The sequence below is a fragment of the Benincasa hispida genome, chromosome 4, assembly GCF_027475165.1.
Source record: "Benincasa hispida cultivar pf3 chromosome 4, pf3_genome.v1.1, whole genome shotgun sequence".
Lineage (NCBI taxonomy): Eukaryota > Viridiplantae > Streptophyta > Magnoliopsida > Cucurbitales > Cucurbitaceae > Benincasa > Benincasa hispida.
The window spans coordinates 16,805,017-16,817,997 of NC_143481.1; the positions used below are offsets into that span (position 1 = coordinate 16,805,017).

The following is a 12,981-nucleotide window of genomic DNA, read 5'->3' on the forward strand; positions in this document are numbered from 1 at the left end:
AATATTGAAAATTTAAAAACTAGAATGACAAATTTAAAATGGTAAGAACTAAAGATACATATTCCAACAAATTCAAAATTTTCTCTAATTAGATTTACATGGGACAAATTAAAAAATATGCCATAAAAGTAAACCATTGTACAAATCCTCTCCCATCGAATTGAGTTTTTTTTCTTCGTATATCATATATTTCGTAAATGTGATAGATTTTGAATAATTTCGTTTAGAGATTTTAGTTTTAATTTTGGACAAATTTAACATTTTCAACAATATTTCAAAAGTTGTGAAATATCCGATTCTTTTTCTTTATTAACATCAATTTCAAATTTTGACTTTATTTTTGTTATTTATTAATTTCGATGGATATTCATTAATGCAAAATATTTCAGATTAATGTGTCCATTTTAGAAGATCTGTTTATTTTCTTCTATATTCTTAATTGAATATTAATCTATATTGGTAATATACATAAAAATATAAATATACATCACAACCATGATTCCTTTGATGTGTTTACAAATATAGTAAAAATGTAAATATGCATTACATATATTGTTCGGTATATAAGATAATATATTGTACACATTATCTTATCAAATATATTCTTTTTTTTTAGAAAATTCAAATGTATATCGAATTTATTGTATTTTATATATCAAATATATATTATTATCTCCTTGGGAACTTTTGGTTGATTATTGTTTTTTTTATGAGAGAATAATTTTCACATTTACTTTTTTAATTGTTTTGAAAAAATGACTGTTTTGGTAAGTTTATAACCGCCAAAAACTTTTCTTACTTGCGTCTTTTACTATTAGTATTACCATTATTATGTAAAAGAACTAAATGGCAAGGGGATGGAAAAAAAAGTAAATCGAGCGAGATTTTTTGTTGTGTAAAATAATAAATTATTCATGTCAAAATGAAGAAAATGAAGAAAATGAAGAAAATGAAGAAAATGAAGAAAATTTATGTAGGCTGTGCATAAACATCTTTGGAATTGGTCAGACAATTTTGGGGGCAGGCGCAGGCCCAGTCTCGAACAGCCCAAGGAATTTCCATAGGTTTAGTTTTCGTCCCAGCCCACAGGGTATACGACTCTACCGGATCGCTCGTCTTCTTCACTTCCAAATTTTGACTCGAATCTTGAAAGTTTGAAACAGATAGCCAAGGGAATATGGCGGCTTGCTGTTCCTGGAAAACCCTACGAATTTCCTCCTCTTCCGCTAGAACTCTCCTTCACCGTTCCTCCTCCTCTCCCTCCGCGTCTCATTTTGTGTCCAAACCTACTATGTCTGCCGGACTTCCTTCTGCAAAACCGCCCGCATCTTCCCGCTTCTATGTTCAGAAGCTTACCAACTTCAGGTTTTTTTTTTCTTTTTTTTTTTTTTAAAAATTATTTCCCCCCCTTTTTTGGGCTTCGTTCCTTTCCGATCGGGAGGTATGTTGGAACTATATGAATCAGTAATGTAATGTCATCTTCTCCGGCTCCAGGATTTGGTGTTTCTCAATTTCAATTGCCACAACTTTTTTATTTTATTTTTTACTAGTTTCTTGGATTTAATCCATGTTATTTCGGATTCTATATCCCTAAAGAGGTTATAGTTTATTTTTTATTTCTAAAATCTAATTAATGACCCAAGTACACTTACTGGGTTGGCTGATCTATTTTTACACATCCACAGTCAATTTATGGGATTCTATGCATTTCTCTACTTACTGAAGACAATCATCGTGACGACTCACTGTTTTTATGCTAAATGTCGCTGCTTCTTTAGGCTTCCAGTGGAGTTATCAAGCGTGCAGTCTCTAATGCCATTGCACAGTGTTACCGCTTCTGCCTTGTTTACTTCGTTGCTTTCTTTGCATAACAACAGTTGGGGTTATCTATCTGAAGGTAACCTTTCTAGTTTTAGGCTTTTAGCTCATTCTATATTATCAAAATTAGCTCACCTGAAATTTCCAACATATACTCTTCGATAAGATGTTAATATCTTTGAGTTTTATTCTAGTTGTACGATTTTTCAACTTATTGCAATCTGATATTCCTGTTCTGGTAATTGACACATGTTATGTTAAACCACCTATACTCTAGGAACCGTATTCTGACTTTTTATTGATTCCATAATCCATTGAGGTAATCATGTCCCTCTTGTGCCCCCATTTATCCGGATGCAACCTGTTGTTACGGTAAATAGGGATTTCCCGGTTTTCATACTTCCAAAGAGACATAAGTATGAACTCATCGTGTGATCAACTGATCAAGAGGCCTTCCAATTGTTTGTTAATCTATAGTTTCTGCCTCTATGTTAAATTACTGCTACTATTAGAAGCTTAACTGCACGGTTAAAGTTATATCAAAAAAGGAGGAAAAAAAGAACGTGTGATGGATTTATAGAAATGCCATGCAATTGTGTTCTGACATTTAATTTCTGTTTCTATGTTAAATTACTGCTACTCGAAAACTAATTGTTTGATTAGACTTTGTAACGACCCAACTTTCTATTATACTTCTAGGGTGCTACTATATGCATGCATATGCTTGACAATAAATTCCTCTTGAAAATTAAATAAAAGAATTAAAAATTTTATTTCATTAAATAAAGTTCAATTAATAAAATCCCGAAAACACCGTTTGGGGTACCCCTCACTCTAATTTAAAAATAAATTTAGTAAATAATAAATTAACAAATGAATAATTGAAATAACTAAGAGTTTTAATTGCTAGACTCCTAAACCAAAACATATCAAATAAATAAAAACGTAAGTGCGGAAGCATTATCATGTCCCAATAGTTGGGTCATGGATCCCTCTTGTTATTTGCCATTCTGTCTTTACCTTTACTTGAAAAAAAAACATGGGGAGAAAAGGATGAGTATATAAATATACCCAGTAAGCGACCCACTATTGGGCCACTAGGTGAACTGTTAGCTTTCCTATCGGGACTTAAGTGCACTAAATGCATCGTAGGCATAGGCATAGGCATCAGGGGTGAATTCGATGGCACGTTTTCATAGGTAGTGACCCCAGAGGGATACAGTCATAAACATAAGTGGTGATCCCAAGGGGAGCATCGTATATAGGCATAAGGTGTGAGCCCGAAGGCTTACAACATGCAACATGCGATGTTCATAGCTCGATAAAAATGCTAACAGTCACTATCAGTCTCACATAGGCATAAGCGTACAATCAAAGTCTTAAATCATGCTTAAGTTTCAAAACAGTCTCACAATTCATCCATCAATCAAACACTGTAGCAATACATAATATCAAAATTCCATGGCATAAACATAAGCTTCCACAATTCCAACTGACCAACAAACATGTCATAATATTCCAGGGCAACATGGGAATCAATACTTAACACATACTTAGGTTCGAGAGCAAACTGGCAGTAGGTAACTTACCTCGCCTTAAGCTAAATCACGCAAGGATATCCTTTCCTTCACTACGAATCCTGAATCAAACACTAGAGAAGAAAAAAACAAATTTAATTTCAATCATGAAGGCATAACCCAATCCAACACAACCAAAATTAAGGGTTAGCAGCCTAACCCAGTCCATAAAGATGGTGAAACCCTAATGTCTTACCAGATTTACCAAAATCACCAAAATTAGCTTTTAACTCAAACGGACAGCAGCTTAAACCTCCACCTCCACCTCCTAAATCAACATGAAACCCAAAATTAAAACAAAATCCTAGTTGGTATGCAAGATTAAAAGGAACCCACAACAATGACCAACAACTTACCCAAAAGTATACAAAACCATCCAAAACCCTTGTTGAAGCTGCTGGATAGTGACGAGAATATGTAACAAGAGAAAGGTTTCCCATTCCTTAGCCGGAAAAATATGTGGCCATGAAATAGGTGCCTTCCGAACTCCAACTTAACCTTCAAAAACATCACAGGTAGGTTAAATCTTGGCCAAAACCTAAACCAATCTTAATGGGCATTTCAAAAACACCCCAAAACTTACTCGAACCTCAAGATTCCGGTGAAGACATGACAACTAGTGGGGCTGATTGGCGGCGAATGCGTGGCTATCAACGGTGGCGAGCGGCAATGGAACAACCACGACTCGATCTAGTCGATGATGGCTGGCATGCAAGGGAGTTAATTGGCAAGGCGATGGTGACTGGGGGCTAGTGGACGAGGCGACGGTGGTGGGGCGTGGGGGATCCCGACTCGACTGTGGCATGTGAGCAACAAAAGAAAAGAGAGAAACGGGAGGGGGGATTTCTCTTTTTTTTTTAGCCTTGCACGTTGATCGAGGCAACTCTAATAAATAAATAAAAATTCTTTTCAGACCCTAAACTCTAAAATAATTAAATAAACCTTCTCTTGTTTTTAAAAACCCTTAATTTCCTCATGAAATATATATATATATGTTGAAATATGGTGGTTTAGCCCTAAGGGCATTTTTGTCTTTTTACTATATGCCTACTAAATTTGGGTTTCCCCTCACTCTATTTATATCCGAGAAGGTATGATATTAAAATAATAAAAACTTCTCTTTCGTGGTTTTTTCTTCCTATGTTAGGGTTTTCCACGTAAGCCTTGTCTTGTTTCTTCTCTTTCCTCTTTACTTTTCAATATGGTATCAGAGCAAGGTGATGAAACCCTAGACCCGATAGAAGAAATTTAGACCTCAAACTTGCTAGGTGATGGAACAATGGCAGACACGTCTAATATGGCCGTGATCTAGGCGGCCGGATCGGTATCTCCGGACGGTCTTAAACCCGGTGCAACAACAGCCGTGGATTGGAGCACAACCGCCAAGTGCCCTCAACCTAGTAGTCGCACCACTCGTAGTCCCTGGAGCCGCGCCATCAAGCAGCCGCAACCCAGTCGGATTGCGGATCGCCCAGACACCTGGCAATCTTGTTCCAGTCATGAGCCGCAGATCTCCCAGTCGCAGCAGCCATTAGGCGAGTTTGTTCCAGCAGTTGGGTCAGGTCAGTCAATCAGAGCTCTTCTTGCTTCCAGCAACCAGCTGATCGCTCTCGAGCCATTCTCGTGCTACTCGATCGCGGCTTTGTCTGGTAGCAGCGTCGAGCCTTGTGGTCTGTACCCGATCGGAGCTCCGCCGGCTGCACCTGTTCAGCAGCAACATTGTGGACAGTACCTCCCGCATGTTTATTCGGTTTAACCTCGGTATCGAATCCATGGGAGAGAATTCCATTCCTGTCTCCTATGGACAAAAATATTCAAGATCAGAATCCCATGGGGAACTCCAATAGCAGTTGGCAAGTCTCCAACAACAAATGACAACTTTTGGGGCAAAATTGAATGACTGAATTTTCCATTCTTCCAATCCATTTAGAAAATCCGGTAACAATGTTTCCTACTCTTCCTACTACTAATTTTTTGTCTGGGACTATAAGAAACTTTGCAGGGATGATCACAGGAGAAAAACTGAATGGCCAAAATTACTCTCCTGGTCCCAAACCGTCAAAATGGTCCTTGAAGGGCGCTATAAATTCGGGTACTTGACTGGAGAAATACCGCGACCAAGCCCTGGGGATCCCCAAGAGCGTGTCTAGAAAGGAGAGGATTCGTTACTTTGCTCGATGTTGATCAGTAGCATGGAACCTTAGATTGGGAAACCCCTGCTCTATTCGGCCATTGCACGAGGTATTTGGGATGCGGTCCAGAGATTATATTCTAGAAGGCAGAACACGTCCCATCTATATACTCTACGTAAATAGGTCCATGAGTGCAAACAAGGGAGCGTGGATGTAACGTCATACTTCAACAAGATGTCTTTATTATGGCAGGAGATGGATTTGTGACGGGAGATCATCTGGAATTGCTCACATGACGGAATTCAGTATTCGAAGATAGAAGCGATTGATCGTGTATATGACTTCCTTGTGGGATTGCATCCAAAATTTGATATGGTTTGGAGTCGAATTCTAGGGTAAAAGCCGATACTGTCTCTCATAGAGGTCTGCTCAGAGGTCCGGTTGGAAGAAGATAGATCAGGTACTATGAATGGCTCTGCTGTTACCACTATGGAGTCAGCTGCCTTTGGGGTGAAATCGTTTGGATCGGACTACGACAAGCAGAGTGGCAAAACACCTCAAATATGTGAACATTGCAAGAAGCCGTGGCACATAAAGGACCTGTGCTAGAAGCTACATGGTCGACCTCCTAATGGAAAATGTTGCCCTTCGAATGACAAATCGAAGTCTGGCCGAGCTCTTGTGAGTGAATCTGTTGAGGAGGCCGTTCAACCTCAGGTGACCAACCCAGGTGACTCAGGTACCGTAGGGGTCGGAACAATTGCTCAGTCAGGTACTCAGTCCTTTAGTTTCTTTGTTGAAGGCAATGAATTATGAATTCTAGATTCAGGAGTGACCAATCACTTGACTGGCTCATCTGATTGATTCCTCTCGTATTGTCCGAGTGTTGGAAATGAGAGGATTCAAATTGTAGATAGGTCCTTCGCTCCTATTGCAGGAAAAGGTCGGTTGTCTCCGTTTCAAGGATTAGTTTTACAAAATGTACTACATGTGTTAAAGATTTCTTACAACCTGTTGTCAATAAGTAAAATAACAAAAGATCTGAACTGTAGAGTTATCTTCTCACCAGATGCTGGTTTGTTTCAGGACTTGAGCTCGAGGACAACGATTGACACTGTCCGATATGACAGGGGCCTCTATTTCCTTTCTGAAGTTGCTTCCACTAGGAATTTGTTTAGGACGGGTCTTTTATCGTCATTTACTATGTTTGAAAAGTATTATTTATTATGGCATTTTTGCCTTGGACATCCAAGTTTTCAATATATGAAATATTTGTTTCCCCATTTATTCCATAATGTGAATATTTCTTCTCTATTTTGTGATGTCTGTATACGTGCTAAACAGCCTCGTGTTACCTTTGTTTCACAGCCTTATAAACCTACCCAGCCTTTCCACCTGATCCACAGTGATGTTTGGGGCCCTTCAAACATCTCTACCTTGTTCGGTAAACGATGGTTTGTCATGTTTATCGATGATCATACCCGGCTTACATGGGTGTATCTCCTTACTGATAAGTTTGAGGTCGTGTCTATCTTCCAATAATTTTACTTAACTCAGTTTGATACGAAGATTGCCATCCTCCAGAGTGACAATGGACGTGAGTTCGTCAATCACACCCATCGGGAATTCCTGACTTCAAAAGGAATTGTCCATCAAAATTCTTTTGCTTACACTCCGCAACAAAATGGGGTGGCTGAATGGAAAAATTGCCATCTCATTGAGGTTGCTCGATCCCTGATGATTCCTGCGTCTCTTCCATCGTATTTATGGGGAGATGCTGTTCTCACTGCAATCCATCTAATTAATAGGATGCCCTCACGCGTTCTTAAGTTTCAAACACCCCTCGAGTGTTTTAAAGAATCCTGCTTGTCCACGCGTCTTATTCCTGAGGTTCCTCTTCGTGTGTTTGGTTGTACAACCTTCGTCCATACTCACGGTCCCCACCAAACTAAGTTTGCCCCACGAGCTCAAAAGTGTGTATTTGTCGAGTATCCTCTTCATCAGCAGGGTTATAAATGTTTCCATCCATCTTCAAGGAAGTACTTTGTCACTATGGATGTTATGTTCCGTGAAGATAAACCTTTTTTTCCCGTTAGTCATCTTCAGGAGGAGACCACTAGTGAAGAGACTAACAGTTCCACATACTCCGTACCTATTGACTTTAACCATGAACCTAATCTAGATACAAATACAAATGTTCCTGTTCTACCTAGTTCCGAATCTGGTCTAGAGATCCTGGTGTTTGTTCTCCCTACTAGGCAGGTGCCTTGGATAACATACTATAGGAAGAATCTCAGAAAGGAAACCCCCGTTGACCCATTGGAAGCTGTCCAAGAATCGGAACTAGCATCGACTCAAGTTCAAGATCCTGTTGTTTCAGAGAATGTCCTTGAAGGAAAGTCTGGGTGTGTAAAAGGTGGTAGGATAGGCTGAGAGAAGGTTGAAACTACAAATGGTAATGAGGTACTGGAAGATCCTCAGAAGGATGAGAACTTGCCACAGGAGTCTGAGCAGAGTCGGTACCTTGATACTGGAAAGAGGCCGGAGAAAACTGGCGATTATGATACCATTCTTGATATGCCCTCTACGGAAAGGAACCAGGTCATGCACCAAGTACCCTATGCATAGCTTTCTAACCTATAGTAATTTGTCTCCTGGTTTTAAAGCATTTACTACCCAACTGGATGTTCTAGCAATACCTACTAGTGTGCACACAACCATGGAAGTTCTCGAGTGGGAAGCGGCAGTTATGAAAGAAATGAGAGCCGTTGAAGCAAATAAAACTTGGGATCTGGTGGCCCTCCCTAAATGTCACAAAACAATTGGATGCAAATGGGTGTTCACAGTGAAGTATAAATTTGACGGAACGCTTGAAAGATACAAGGCCAGGTTAGTAGCTAAAGGGTTCACTCAGACATATGGGATTGACTATTCAGAAACTTTTTCCCCAGTGGCTAAGCTCAACACAATCCGAGTTCTTTTGTTCGTTGCCGCGAATAAGGACTGGTCTCTACATCAACTGGATGTAAAAAATGCCTTTCTGAATGTGAGTTAGAAGAAGAGGTTTACATGAGTCCTCCGGGTTTTGAAGCAAAATTTGGGAACCATGTTTGCAAACTCAGAAAGTCCTTATATAGGTTAAAACAGTCTCCGAGAGTGTGGTTTGATAGATTCCTGATGTTTGTTAAATCCCAAGGGTCTGTTCAAGGGCATTCTGATCATACCTTGTTCACCAAAAGATCATTGTCCGGGAAGATTGCTGTTTTGGTGGTTTACGTTGACGATATCATTTTGTCAGGGGATGATACGACAGAGAATGATAAGCTGAAACAGAGGATGGCAAACGAGTTTGAGATTAAAGATCTTGGCGGTTTGAGATATTTCTTGGGGATGGAAGTGGCGGGATCGAAAGCAGAAATATCTGTGTCTCAATGGAAATATACACTAGACTTGTTAAAGGAAATGAATTACTAGATGTAAACCCATTGACACTCTTATTGAAGTTAATGGCAAACTGAAAAATACTACGGAAGGAATTCTTGTAAATAAAGAGAGGTATCGTCTTGTGGGAAAATTGATTTACCTATCTCATACCAGACCTGATATATCATACGCTGTGAGTGTGGTAAATCAATTCATGCAGAGTTCGTATGAGGAACACATGAAAGTGGTTACTTAAATTTTGAGATATTTGAAATCCACCCTAGAAAAGGGCGTAGTTTTTAGAAAATTTGACAAACAGAGCATCGAAGCGTATACTGACTCAGATTGGGTAGGATCAGTGATCGATAGAAAGTCAACTTCGGGATATTGTACCTTTGTATGGGGAAATTTGGTTACCTGGCGGAGTAAGAAACAGGGTATAGTTGCCAGGAGTAGTGCCGAGGCGGAGTATAGAGCTATAAGCCTGGGAGTGTGAAGAAATATGGTTATAGAAAGTTTTGTCCGATCCTCAACAGAACAGTCTTGGTCTCATGAAATTGTATTGTGATAATTAGGTTGCCATCAGTATTGCCAAGAATCCAGTGCAACACGATAGAACCAAACATGTTGAGATTGACAGACACTCTATTAAAGAGAAGTTAGACCACGACATTATTTGTATTCCCTATGTTCTTTCAGGACAACAGGTCGCAGATGTTCTTACCAAAGGGTTATCGAGACAAACTTTTGAAGCTTATGTTAGTAAAGTTGTTTCTCCTCACTCTATTTATATATGAGGTTGGGGTCTCTTGTAAGTATGATATTAAAATAATAAAAGCTTTTCTTTCGTGGTTTTTTCACCGGTGTTGAGGTTTTTCACGTAAGCTTTGTCTTATTTCTTCTCTTTCCTCTTTACTTTTCAATAATATCTTATTCCCTTTTCCCCTCGAAAAAGGAAATCTCCTAAATCTCTCAAACAAACTTCTAAACTTAAATTCAAACCTCCAACATCCTTTATCAAAAAAAATAAAAAAATCATAAATCTATTTTTCCTCTCCCCAAACTAAATTCCAACTTAAAAAAAATTCAAAATACAAAAAAATCCCAATTAACACAAGATACTCAAATTGTAAAATTACCTTAAAATTTTGGGACGTCGCAGACTTAATTTAAGATCTTGGATTCTTTTTGCTATTTTCCCGTGGGTTTGAATCTTTGTTTGTGAATGAGTTTCAATACATATACGGTTGACTTTGAAATCTTGATCAGATGCATGTGCAAGAATTTTTGAATCAATATCTTCTGCTTCAGTATCGTTTTCAAGTTTTTACTAATTCCAGAAAACATACTAATGACAAACAATGATTTAACTTCATGAGCTGTTAAACTTCCCTACAACTTATGGACCGTATTCTTTAACGTGTGAATAGTTTTCTTCAATATCTAGATTTAGAAACTTTTGTAAGGTTAAGATGCTAGTGCAGGAATTTTAATTCAGTATCTCTTGCTTCAGTATCATTGATTAATTATCAGTTTCTACCAATTCCATAAAACATACGCATGATAAGTAGTGATTTAATCCCATGAGTTGGACAGTTGTTATGAGCACATACATTGGTTTTGCAAAAAGTTATGGTAAGCCTACTTTTATTTAACTTACTTTACAACACAAAGCACTCCGTGATGTAGGGAGAGTTAGAGAAAATTAGTTAATCTTGGATAAATTCTAGGTTAATTCCTTTACCATGGAGATCTCTCATTTAGTCTCTCGTAGGCTACATCACCCTCACCCCAATTTCCGTTAACCCTAGAAATAGAATAATTATGATAAGGATTAGATAAATAACCTGGTACGAATTCCTCTTCTGTAAGGTGTACGATGTCAAGACTCAATGTAATGATTAATTAAGGAATTGTCTTTCTTGAGAATTGGGGTTTTAAGCCTACTTGAATGCTCTGCTAATACTGATCACTTGTGTGAATCTTTATCTAGAAATCAAGTTGTGGGAATAAAAAACTAATGAAATTGCAAGAAGAGTCAAATAGTCTATCTAAAAGGTTCCTAGATTTCTTTATTCTAAAATTCCTTCAGTGATGTTCTTCAAATCCGATGCTTAATCAAGTCTCTCGAGTGTAAGTTTTCTGGTCTAAAATTAGTGAATTCGTGGGCCATAACAAGTATAGATTAAAGGCATGAAGGACCTAAAAGTATAAATAGAAATCCAAATTTATTTAATCAAAGTAGAAATGTAATCCATCCATAATACTCGATGGTTACATCAATCCCCAAGCTGTATAAAATTAGAATTTCATGATAAAATTAACACTAGAAATCGGTTGTAAAATCTCAGAAGTCATAACAAATTTATGAGTCATAACAAGAGCAGAAAACTCAAGAGAAAGGAGTAGACTGTTGTCATCTAGGCCATTTGCCCCCGGATCTGCCATCATGATCCCTAGCTCCATGAATTTCATTTCTTGTCCCTAGAGTATTCTTGCTTACTGAAATCGATTTTGTTGATCTCAGCCTTTTTCTCCTAAAGCTTATCTCCTTCCGTAAATTAATCTTAATTTTATAGCAAAATTGCAGCAGTGCCTATCGTCATAAGTCAATGCCTACACGTTGATGTATTGTGGTGGAACTTCACGTTTGTAGCACCTAGGTACTAAGCTTTTTGGACGAGAATTTGGATGATTTAGCGGCTAGGTGCTGAAATTATTTTTTAGGATAACCAAATGCATAAGGGCACCTGAAATATTGAAAGAACTCCCGCATTCAAGTATTACCCCACAGGTCATAGCGGCATTTCCAAATAATTTCTTGGAAGATTTTCAGCTTTACATCCTAACTTTCATGCCACTACTTAACTTACACCATCCCAAATATTGTTCTCTTTTACTTCCAACTTTAATTTCTGGAAGGAAAAAACAAATTTCGTTCATAAAAAATGATCATCTATGAAAACAGACTCGAAGAAAAGCCGTAAAATAATGAATAGTTATTAAAACCTATTTTACTGGATATGTATTTAGAAAACAGAAATGTTATGATTGTGTTCTTGTAGCCTGTAGGTGTAGAGGTCTTGAGTTTTACTTGTTATGTTCTTTCCTTTTCTTCTTCTTTTTTAAAAATATTTTTGGTGTTACACAGGATTCGCTACACCTCTATAGCATGGGCGGTGCCTCCAGTCTAGATACCAGACTGAACCCTGAGAAGAAGATTTGGTTATATTGCTTGCTAGTTGCAAATTGATTCGGATGTTCCTACATCAGGAAGTGTTTGTCTCTCGCTTTTCCCTAGTTAACAAACCATTATAGAGATGACAGGTGACAGGATATCCCTATATGCTTTTGTTGGTAAAAAGTTTTGCAGATAAAGAGGATATTGGGATCTCAGGAATGACATACGAATTATCGGGAACTGTTTTATATTGTTATATCTTGCACAATTATCTTAACTTAAGCCAAACATTGCTAGTTTCGATGTTTGAGGAAACTTCCCATGAATCCTTGTCACTGAGTTTGATTATCCTGCCACATTCGGTTGGCTGTAGATGTTGCAGAATGAATCGTATAAATTCCATGGTGATATTGCTCTAGTAAGTCCTGCCATTTTGGACCCTCAATTTAGCCTGCGAGTTTGGCTCATTTTAAACATTTCTGTTCACTTTTGAATTGGGATCTTCACACCCCAATCTAACATTTCTTTCTTCGTAAACTTTATATAAGTATTTTATCAGTCCATTCCTCACTTTCTCAGCAGGCTGTTTTGGGTCCAAAACAGACGAGCATCATCAGCAAACCGAGGGTATGTTTTTAGTATCTGATCCAGTTTTAAGTTTATATTTTTGAATACAATGTAAGCAACAGATAGAATGTATCTAAATCTGAATATATTTAAATATGATTTAAATAGAGTAAAAGTAATCCAACAATGAAACGTGGATTTAGGGTAAAAAATTTCAAGAACAAGGTATGCTTTTAAATATGAAACGTGGTCCGGTCAAATAGAATTTGGAACCAACAATTTC

General features: G+C 37.9%; 1 protein-coding gene across 2 annotated transcripts; it reads left to right on the forward strand.

The window, feature by feature from the left end:
- Nucleotides 1-971: 971 nt before the first annotated feature.
- LOC120075707 (uncharacterized) lies at nucleotides 972-12,553 on the forward strand. 2 transcript variants are annotated; one of them, XM_039029323.2, is made up of 3 exons: nucleotides 972-1,365; nucleotides 1,779-1,897; nucleotides 12,102-12,553. In XM_039029323.2, exons 1-3 carry the CDS (start codon nucleotides 1,178-1,180, stop codon nucleotides 12,119-12,121), a joined length of 327 nt encoding a protein of 108 aa, XP_038885251.1. In that variant the 5' UTR covers nucleotides 972-1,177; the 3' UTR covers nucleotides 12,122-12,553. The 2 variants fall into 2 exon arrangements, with proteins under 2 accessions (XP_038885251.1, XP_038885250.1); XM_039029322.2 differs by having other exon boundaries at nucleotides 1,093-1,365; nucleotides 1,686-1,897.
- Nucleotides 12,554-12,981: the final 428 nt, after the last annotated feature.

Coding starts and splice junctions, on each gene's coding strand:
- LOC120075707 (XM_039029322.2), top strand. CDS start 1,178: ATGGCGGCTTGCTGTTCCTGGAAAACCCTACGAATTTCCTCCTCTTCC. Junction 1,366..1,685: donor CAGAAGCTTACCAACTTCAG/GTTTTTTTTTTC, acceptor ACACATCCACAG/TCAATTTATGGGATTCTATG. Junction 1,898..12,101: donor TTGGGGTTATCTATCTGAAG/GTAACCTTTCTA, acceptor GGTGTTACACAG/GATTCGCTACACCTCTATAG.